This window comes from Psammomys obesus, unplaced genomic scaffold, assembly GCF_907164565.1.
Source record: "Psammomys obesus unplaced genomic scaffold, mPsaObe1.curated_primary_1811, whole genome shotgun sequence".
NCBI lineage: Eukaryota > Metazoa > Chordata > Mammalia > Rodentia > Muridae > Psammomys > Psammomys obesus.
The window spans coordinates 364501-375691 of NW_026596463.1; the positions used below are offsets into that span (position 1 = coordinate 364501).

General features: G+C 42.4%; 1 protein-coding gene across 1 annotated transcript in view; it reads left to right on the forward strand.

Annotated features, from left to right (window-relative positions):
* Arsb (arylsulfatase B) overlaps nucleotides 1-6992 on the forward strand; it is a 188308-nt gene extending 181316 nt beyond the window's left edge. Inside the window, exons 7-8 of the mRNA XM_055598406.1 lie at nucleotides 1677-1799; nucleotides 4796-6992. Coding sequence (XP_055454381.1) covers nucleotides 1677-1799; nucleotides 4796-5061 — 389 coding nt within the window. The 3' untranslated portion in view covers nucleotides 5062-6992. The remainder of the gene's footprint in view (nucleotides 1-1676; nucleotides 1800-4795) is intronic.
* The last annotated feature ends 4199 nt before the right edge of the window (nucleotides 6993-11191 follow it).

Sequence of the window (11191 nt, forward strand, 5' to 3'; positions counted from 1 at the left end):
GTATGCACTTTTACAGACTAACCACATGCTGTGACAATGACTTAGTAGACTGTCTGCGTATTCAGTAAGACACGGGACCTTCTAAAGTATGCCCAAGATAACTGCTTGACCATATTTGAAAAGTTAGCAAAGAAATATGAACTTAAAACAGACTAAATAGGGCTAGAGAGATAGTTCAGTGGTTAAAAGAGCACTGTCTGCTCTTCCGGAGGTCCTGAGTTCAATTCCCGTCAACCACATGGTGGCTCACAACCACCATAGGATCTGATGCCCTCTTCTGGTGTGCAACTGTACATACAGCTAGAGCACTCATATGTAAAATAAATAATTAAATCTAAAAAAAAAAAAAAAACCAGACTAAATAGTATTCAGTGAAGTCCAGAGTTGGAGCTGAAGCTTATAAATATATGTACTCATGGCCATGGATACATTCATCCCTTGCCATCGTGGGTCAAACAATGACCTCAGCTAAAGTGACTTCACATACACAGATGAAAGAGGAAGTTAGCCAAAAAAAGAGAGAGAGAGACTGCATGTGCTCAGCTCAGACTCTTTTCTGGGTCTAAGGTCAGAGCAGGCACACGTCCAGGATATTTGTAAGCCATCTGAGCCTCACTGTGTGCTCCTCAGGGAGCCTGTGACTGCTCAGCATGCTCAGTGACTGTGGCTAAGTGTAAGCCAAGGGTCAGCTACTAGCAATTCTTTCTACTGAGACCTGAAGCCATGTTCTCTACAGGTGATTTAATTGGTACAAAAGGTGATAATTTAGGTTAATCAGTCTGGCTTCTGTCTCTTAACTTGTTCTAACCTGGAGGGGAGGGTGAGTATTAATAACTGTTCCCTCAGAAACTTTATCAATTGCTATCAGACATTAAAATGATAAATTGATATAATCCACAGAGGTAGGTGCATATCTGTGAGTTTGAGTTTGAGGTAGGTGCATATCTGGTCTACAAAGCAAGTCGAGTATAGCCAGGGCTACACAGAGAAACCCTGTCTCAAAAAAAATTAATATAACCATGCAGTCTCCTAATAATTTTTATACTCAAACTATTCATACCCCCCATAGTTATCCTGTTGAATAGTTATAAGCATTTTCATTAACTTTTAAATTACATGAGTGGTTTAAAAATAAATGTATCTGTGGGGGTTTGTGTGTGTGTGGTGTGGTGTGCTTAACCTCTCTGAGCTTGAGACAGACTTCAATAAAATGTGCATTTTATAATTTAAGATACTAACTGCAAAGGTAAAAGCATTCACAGAAAAATATATTTCACTTACACATTTAAAAATAAAATGAACACACACGTGTGCTCTCAGCCCAGTCTTGCACATACACGTCTGTGTGTGCACACACACACACACACAACCCAGCTCAGTTTCTGTAGAAGACACTGCTGTGCACATGGCCTGTATACATGTTGGCATGAGGCATTGATTTTAAGGATGGATTAGTCCTCTAATCTCCCTGTATTTATAGGGGTTTATGACTGACGTGTAATATAACTATTCTTTCTGTTTATATTTAATAAAAGATCCGTTTCTGTGGCAGGATATACATTTGCACTCTGGTGCTGAACAAAAGCTACTGTTCTGCAAGAAGGGTATAAAATGTTGATTTATTATGACACAGGCCAGTAACAGCAATCTAATTCTTCCATACTATTTCTCCCCAGGTCCTGGCAAGAACATGGCTCCAGCGAAGAATGATTCTATTCCTTTAGAATATCCTGCCTTTAACACATCTATCCATGCTGGGATTCGATACAAAAATTGGAAACTCCTCACAGGCCACCCAGGTAGAATGCTTAGCTCCCTTCCTGCAGCTGCCAGAGAAGGGCTGTGTCCTCAGTCTTTCTGTCCTCTTGGCACTTCATTCCCTGGGCCATTTCCATAGAAAAGGAAGTCCTTATCACTATGTTCTAAGCCCTTCTTTTCTAGCTGGCTCCTCAGGGCCCCTTGCCAACCACTCAGTTTGCTCATACATCTAAAATGTTAACTGCAATCTTAAGAAAGTAGGTATCTGCTTAAGGTTCCATGGTCTTCTATTAAGCCTCTATCTGATCTATATTATACAACTTCTGTTGTCATGGCCTAAAAAGACTTCCCACCAAACAGAAAGCAAGGGAAAGCTCATCAAAATGATGACCTTTTGTTTGTTTGTTTTTGGTTTTGTTTTGTTTTTGTTTTTCAAGACAGGGTTTCTCTGTGTAGCCTTGGCTGACCTGGACTTGCTTTGTAGACCAGGCTGGCCTCGAACTCACAGAGAGCTGCCTGCTTCTGCCTCCTGAGTGCTGGGATTACAGGCATGCGCCACCATGCCCAACTGATGGCTGCTTTTTTTGTTGTTGTTGTTGTTTTAATATACCTCTGAAATTGAGAGTGGAGGAACAGCTTCACTTGCTCATTCTGAGTAGGGGGGATAAGGAGAGAAAACTTCTACTTGGATGCTTCATAGACATATATGGACTTCAGACATATGTGACTGTCAAACATAGTATACACCAGCTAGCTGCAAATCTTTACCAATGCTCTGGCTGGGGAAGAGTCTGCTTCTCTTTCCCCATTCTTAGAAAGGGACAATTTGCAATGCTTTGTAAATATGACATATTAACAAGGGCTCTGATACAATTTAGCAACACTGAGCTTATGAGTGCTGTTGGTGTTTAGAGTGACCGTTCATGGTTTGGGATTGTCCCATGTATTACAAAAGATCTTAGAATCACTGTTCTGTGTTTGCTCAGTACCAGGAATGCCCTCACCTCCCCAGGCATGGTAACAGCTAAGACCCCCCCTCCTGAAGCCACCCTACACATTTTTTTAATGTCTCTTGTTATAAAGTAATAGGATCTGTCTCATTAAAGCATGGGAATCATATTCTGAGACAAATCTAAAATCAACACCAAGAAGCACATTTTTTTAAATGACACAAGCCAGGGCAGCCTTGTCCCCCACTTCCTTGAGATTAGAAACCAGTTTCTGTAAAGCAAAGGACACTGTCAACAGAACAGAACGACAGCCTACAGATTGGGAAAAGATCTTCACCAACCCTATATCTGATAGAGGGCCAATATCCAGAATATAGAGAACTCGAGAAGTTAAACACCAACAAACCAAGTAATCCAATTAAAAAATGGAGTACAGAGCTAAACAGAGAATTCTCAACAGAGGAATATTGAATGGCAGAGAAATGCTTAAAGAAATGCTTAACATCCTTAGTCATCAGGGAAATGCAAATCAAAATGACCCTGAGATTTCACCTCCCTGGACCTCCCCTATCAGTGGACTTGGAGAGGGACATGGGAGGAGATAAGGGAGGAAAGGTGGGATTGGAAGGGAATGAGGGAGGGGGCTACAGCTGGGATGCAAAGTGAATAAAATGTAATTAATGTAAAAAAATAAAAATTTAATTTAAAAAAACTTTAACAGAAAAAAATGTTTAAACAATTTCTTTTAAGTTTTTTCTGTAATTTTATTGTCATAGTATATGTATATGTAAATAAATAATACTTTTACACTTAAAATAATAGATAAACTAAATTTTAAAAAAAGAGAGTCTACCTCACACCCATCAGAATGGCTAAGATCAAAAACTCAAGGGATGACACATACTGGAGAGGTTGTGGAGAAAGGTGAAACCCTCCTCCATTGCTGGTGGGAATGTAAACTTGTACAACCACTTTAGAAATCAATCTGGCACTTTCTCAGACAATTAGGAATAGTACTACCTCAAAATCCAGCTGTAACACGCTGGGCATATATCTGAAAGATGTTCAAATGTACAACAAGGATATTTGCTCAGCTATGTTCATAGCAGCTTTATTCATAAGAGTCAGAATCTGGAATCAACTGAAGAATGGATACAAAAATTGTGGTACATTTACACAATGGTATACTACTCAGCAATTAAAAACAAGGAAATCATGAAATTTGCAGGCAAATAGATGGAACTAGAAAAGATCATCCGAAGTGAGGTAACCCAGAAGCAGAAAGACACATACAGTATCTTCTCACTTATAAGTGGATATTAGCCATATAACACAGGAAAAACATACTAAAATCTATAGTCCTAAAGAAGCTAGACAACAAGGGGGACCCTAGGGAAGAGGCTGAAATCTCATTTAGAAGGGCAAACTGGATGGACATCAGAACTAGAAGACAGGGAACAGGACAGAAGCCTTCCACAGGGAGTCTCTGAAAGACTATCCATCAAGGTATCATAGGAGATACTAAGACTCATAGCCAAACTTTGGGCAGAGTGTAGGGAATCCTATGGAACAAAGGGGAGATAGAAAGACCTGGAGGGGACAGGAGCTCCACAAGGAGAGAAAATTTAAAAAAATAAAATAAAATCTGGGCACAGGGGTCTTTTCTGAGACTGATACTCCAACCAAGGACCATGCATGGAGAGGACCTAGAACCCCTGCTCAGATGAAGCCCTTATGCTGCTCAGTTTTTAAGTTAGTAAGGGGATCAGGGGCTATCTCAGTTGCCTGCTCTTTGATCACCTCTCCCTGGAGGGGGGGGGCAGCCTTGCCAGGATACAGAGGAAGATAATGCAGCCAGACCTGATAAGACCTGATAGGCTAGGGTCAGAGGGAGAAGGGCTCCCCTATCAGGGGACCAGGGGCGGGACATAGGGTGAAAAGACGGAGGGTGGATGGGATGGGAGGAGACAGGGGCGGGGCTACAGCCGGGATACAAAGTGAATAAATTGTACTAAATAATAATAATTAATTAAGAAAGAAACCAGCAGAAGTGCTTTTCCCCAACTAAAGTTTCATTTCCTTGTCAGGTTGTGGTGCCTGGTTCCCACCTCCAACTCAGTCCAACATTTCTGAGATACTGTCATTGGACCCATCCACCAAGACTCTCTGGCTGTTTGATATCCATCGGGATCCTGAAGAAAGACAGGATGTGTCCCATGAGCACCCGCATATCGTCCGGAAGCTTCTTTCCCGCCTGCAGTACTACCACAAGCACTCAGTGCCTTCCTACTTCCCACCTTTGGACCCCCGCTGTGACCCTAAAGATACTGGTGTGTGGAGCCCCTGGATGTAGGGCTCCAGGAGGCTGGAACGCATTTCTGTGCAGGCTAGACCTCAGACCCCCTACTCTGCCGGCTTCTCTTCTTTACCATCCCCACCACTTCACCTGGCCCTCACACTACATTACCTACCCAAAAAGTCTAGTTTCAAACCATAGTACATTTTAGAAGCCAGTAAAAACCTGGAAGGATCATGCTCTTGGCTGGAGTTAGTGTCTGGGGCCAGGGTGGCTGCGTTCATCCGGCTTCCTAAGCTGCAGTCGCTGGGAACTCGCGTCCTGCAGGCCAAGGCAGCTGGCTCTTTTTGCTTCACAAGTCAGCCATTAGAACTCCCTTTGCTAATAACCACTTTTATTGTCAAGACAGATGTCTTGTAACGAAGGCAGGAGCAGATGATTGCTAGTGGTTCTGCTGGCTGTGAGGGCTCCCTTCTGGGAGATCGTGCTTAGGCTTTCTACATCTGTGACCTGTCAGCTTACCCCTAACTCACTCATCTTGCTGTGGAGCATAAAACCTATTGCAATAAGCCATCATGGAGGGATGCCCATTCCTTGGTTTTGGTTTCTACAATAGTTAGGTGGTGTAATTATCCTGCCGCCCCAACCACTATTGCTCATTCTGTCTAGACTTCTGCAACGCCTCAGCTCATGTGGCTCTATTCCTGTCATGCCTTTGGACTTCACTGCCCAGTACCTGAGGTCACTCTCTCCTCCCCTCCACCCATTCTGAGCTTCAAGGTAGCCCCAAGCCCTGCCCACAGAAGGTGGACTGGTCATTCCATGGCCATGCTCATGGGAATTGTCGGTCTGTGGCATCTGCTAAGGAGGTTTATTCTCAGTTGCATGGAAACTGTCAAAATTGTGGCGATATTGTCCACTGTGCCATGATCTATGCTACTTTCTCAAGCAGTGGAAAGAAAGGCACTGTGCCCTGAGGTGATGGAAGAGGCCGTTTGAGAAAGGAAGTGGCCAATCACTGGTGCGTTGCCTTAGTAAAACTGAGGAGACAGCAACCATATTCCTCTCTTCTGTTTTACTGCTTTGTACTAGGGTCCTCAGGTTAAAGAATGAGCATACACAATGTGACCCTCAGCCCTTTCTCAGACCCTCTTCCATCTTACTGATATGAATACATCCATATTAGCTGTAGAAAGTGTCAAACCCAGACTGGGGCAAAACTGTGCTCCTCATCAGCACTGCTGCCTTGCTTGTGGCTTCTGTTTCCTGGATATTCTTCTTTGTCAACAATCTCAATTTCTATTCTTCACTGAGCACTAGAAATTAAAACCACCAAATAATATGATATATGCCCTTATGTACAGCCATCTTCAGTTAAGTAGCAGTATTTTCTGGTCATTAATATTCTATATTTCATTATGATAAGACTATTATAAGAAAATGGTGCTAAAGATAATGACATCTTTTACCCACTGGACTGGCAAACAGCTGGGATGGCCATCAGGCCCCCTCTTGCTCCAAAGCCTTTAGCAGCATCTGAATGACATGAGTCTGGATACTCCTTCTATGCCCTGTAGCTATAGTGCTCTGTCACTGAAGGTTACAACGTCATAACACCTATTTGATCTTTCCTTATTCTCTGAAGAGCTGTCCTCAATTCTAACTTTGACTGTGGGCTATATTTGGAACATTAACATGCTAATAGATTTAAGAAGACTTTCAGAAAGTAATTTTTAAAATGACTGGAGATTTTGTCTGATAAAACAAATAGAATGAAATATGTCTCAGAATATCTCTCATTGGATTTTCATATTTTATAAAAACAGTAAAGACTGATAGCCTATCTTTAGAAAGATTGATGTTAGTCCTTTCCAAATCTGTTTAATCTTAAAGAAGCTTTTGTTTATTGACTTGTGAGCTCATTCCTTTATTACCACATGATTGTTCCAGACTTGAGGGACAAAATAAACTTAACCTTTCTAAAATTGTGTGAGCCTTTGGACTTGAGGCCTGTATTCGTGATGGTTGAACGTTCAGGAGCTCGGCAGCAGTGCTAATTGAATGGTATGAATGTACCCAGGGTGCTGGTACACTTTAAGGTAAAGAAAAAGGCAAGTTTTGTGTAATAGAGGCATTGCCAAATTTTTTTCTGATTTGCCAGTTTTATAATATGTGACTTATATATCTCAACAAGTACAATAAGAATATTAGAGTTTTTTTTTTTAATGTGTCAGGGCTGCTGAAATTTTTCAGTGGGTAAATCATTTTCCACGTAAGATGGACACCTGAGCTTGGCCTACAGAACCCATGTAACAATGGAAAGAGAGGACTGACTCCATAGACTTGTTCTCTAACATATGTGCCATGTCATAAACAACCTCCCCTGGAACCGGAGTTACAGTTTCAAGCTACTTACCTGAGGTACTAGACACTGAGCCTGCATTCTCTGAAAGCTTAGTAAGTGCTCTTAACAGCTGTGCCATCTCTGTAGACCCATCTATGTCTTTTTATAAGATTCATTAGAGGACTAGCTCAAGTATCCATCAGCACATAAGTGGGTAATAAAACACAGTGTATACATAATAGAATTTTTTCGCAGGCATGAAAAGAAATGGCGTTTTCATACATTTTATAATTTGGATTAACTTTTGTCTTAGTTTGGGTTTTATTGCTGTGAAGAGATATCATGACCATGACAACTCTTATAAAAGAGAACATTTAATTGGGGCTGGCTTACAGTTTCAGAGGTTTACTCCATTGTTATCATGGCGAGAAACATGGTACTGGAGTAGGAGCTGAGAGTTCTACATCTGGGTGCACGGGCAGCAAGAGACTTGGCCACACTAGGCATAGCTTGAGCAAAGCCCAGCCCGACAGTGACACACTTCTTCCAACAAGGCCACACCTCCTAATAGTGTCACTTTTTATGGGCCAAACATTAAAACACATGAGTCTATGGAGCCAAACATATTCAAACCACCACAACTTTGAAAACATTATAATAGGTGAAAGAAACTGGACATGAAGGACAAATACTGCATAATCCCACTTGCATGAATTATTAAAAACAAGAAAATACAGGGCCAGTGAGCTGGCTTAGTAGGTAAAGGTGCTTGCTGCTGAGGCTGGTGACCTAAGGTCACACCTCAGAACCTACACTGAGGAAGAAGAAAGCTGACTCCCTTGTCCCCTGCCATCCCTGTACCAGTGAAAGAACAGCTTGAGCATAGTGGACATGGTGCTGGCAGGCCGTGCCCCTCTCCTGGGTTCCCTGTGCCTTGCTAAAAACCGTTAGATTACATTCTTAAAGCTAGCCACTAAGGTCTGTTCCCCTACTTGGCCACATCCTCCTGAGGCTGACTATCAAGGTCTAGCTATCAAAGTATTAAAGTCCATCAATCAAAAGCTCCCTTTAGCTCACCTAACTAAGTGCCCCAATTAAAATTAAACACCTCATCTTAACATGGGGTTTCACCTTTTACCTTTATAAACTGCCATTTTCTTATGTCCCATATCTGTCTCCTCTCCATGCAGAGGCAGTACTTGTTCCCCCTCTGGGACAAATAACCCTTCCTCTCTCCCTTGTTCCCTTTCCTTTCTCCCTCTTCCTCTATCTCCTGTCTTTGTCTTTTATTCCCTGCCCTCAGTCCCTTTGGGGCAAATAAATCTTGTTTGGACTGAGAACTTGATCTTGGGGGTCCTGAGCCGATACTGCTCATTTTAGCCACAGCCCAGGTATGGCATCACCCAACACACACTAAATAAGTAAATGTAATAAAAAGTTTTAAAGAATAGAGAAATTCACAAAGGAAAAACATGTAACATTTATTATTCATGTTTTAGGGAGTGCGGTTTGGAAAGATTCTGCCCAGTGAGTTTCTAAAGAAATTTTAGAAGTAGGTGTTGATTTCAGTTACCTAAAACCACGAATATAACCAATACCACTGAATTGGTTACCACGGTGGCTGATCCTGTCATCTTGATTAGATCGAGAGGAGACTGGCAAAGCACACTCTGGGTGTACCTGAAGGCATTTCCAGAAGGGATCTGCTATAGGAGAAAGGCTGCCTCCTTTAGTGGACAGAAGCTGCAGATCTGGGGTAAAACAGAGAGGGAATGGGAGGGGAAGTACATCCTGCTAGCACAGGCGTTCCCATTCTCTCTGTCCTGTCATTATAGATGACGGCCTCTGTCATATTCTCCACTATCGTGAAGCTCTGCCTCACCACAGACCCACGATCAACAGAGCCAAGGGCTGTAGAAACCTTAAAATCCTAAGTCAAAATAAGTCACTCTGCCTTCAAGTTGCTCTCAGGTATTTGTCAAAGTGTCAGGAAAAGTGACCGACAGTTATAGTAAAAAGCTTTATGTTGTATGTGTATGTTTTACCACAGTATAAATAAAAATGGGAGAGGAGAATAAAGCAGAGTTCAGTACTGACCAGTGCAGAAAGGCAGAGATCAGCAGGAGACAGGGCTCGGTGGGCTTGGGGCTTGGGGGCCTGAAGCCTTCTTCAGTGGAAGCAGCTGCTGCACCTCCACTCCCATGCCGGTGCAATCTGTAGGCGATTAATTAGTTGGAGGAGATGGACATCAACACAGTGGTTCTTTGGGGGTGGGGCTTTCGGCTTCAGGTGCTTGCCTCAGTCTCTGCACAGGTATATGCAGATGTAAACACCAAGACTTGCTGATATTATACACTGAGGAGTACATCTTACACCAACTTCAAAGTGCTTTTAAACAACCAAGACACCTGCCCTTCAAACAGAACAAGGACTGCTTATTTCTCTTTTTAATAAACAAAGGGGAATTGTAAATATAGACACATAAATACAGCACTTCCAGTGTTGTGGGGAAAGTCACTTTTTTATTTATTTTATTTTTATCATGCTTTTGTTTGGGAGGTATGTGCACATGAGTGCAGTCCCCTGGACCAGATCTGCAGGCAGAGGGAGCTTCCAAATGTGGGTACTCAGCTCTGTAAGTACTGTTAACTACTGAGACAACTTTTTTTCTTTCTTTTTCTTTTTTAAGTTTACTTTGTGTTAAGGGTTTTGGGGTGCCTGGGTGTTCATACCATGATGTGAATGTGCAGGTCAGAGGACACCTTTCTAGAATTAATTCTCACCTTCTATCTCGTGGGACCTCAGGAACCGAAATCAGGTTGTTAGAGTCAGTGGCAAGTACCTTTATTCACTGAGCTATGTTGCTGGCAGTGAAGTTACTTTTTAAAGAAACCTTTTTTTTTTTCTTTTCTTTTAAACACAGAAATAAAAACACATCAATTTAGGTTTTCCAAGTTGAGATGCTGCTACTCAGGTTACTCTGAAGAGTTTATCATGTATGAAGGGCTAGACATGTGCCTGTAGGTACAGAGACCAAGGAATGGTACAAAAGACTGGTACAGCATGCCTGGCCCTGACAGACTCTAACTGCTAAACTGTTTTGTTTTTGTTTTGTTTTTTTTTTTTCTAGTTTGACTGTTTTCAACAGTATCTCAGCCAGTATGGGGGCTAAATATGGTAACTAGGTACTGTCCTTTAGAGTGACTCTAAATGACACAAGCACAGGAGGACGTCAGAGGAGTATTTCATCCTCAAAATAATTTGCCAAAGGTGTTGGGCTGACTAGTTTTTATGTCAGCTTGATACAGACGAGGGTCATCTGAGAGGAGGGAGCCTCCACCGAGAACAGAAGTCTCCAGAAGGCTGGAATGTAGGGAAGCATGTAAGGCATTTTTTTAATTAGTGATTGATGGGGGGGGGGCCTAACCCCCTAGGGATGGTACCTAGACTGGTGGTCCTGGATTCTATAGGAAAGCGAGCTGAGCAAGCCATCAGGAGCAAAACAGTAAGCAGCACCTACTGCCTCTCTGACACACACACCCACGGCCTCTGCATCAGCTCCTGCCTCCGGGTTCCTGCCCTGCTTGAAGTCAATGATGAACAGTGATATGGAGATGTAAGAAAAACAAACCCTTTCCTCCGCAAGTTGCTTTTGGTCATGGTGCTTCATCACTGCAGTAGTGACCTAACTCAGACAGAAATCAATCAGAACTTCAGAGGCTTCACTTAGTGACTTATTTACATTAGTATCAGTGGCATTAATACAATAGCACCACTTGAATTCCAAACATCTAGAGCAGAATCTCAAGTGAGCCATAGCCAAGCACTTAACGACAGCCCCAT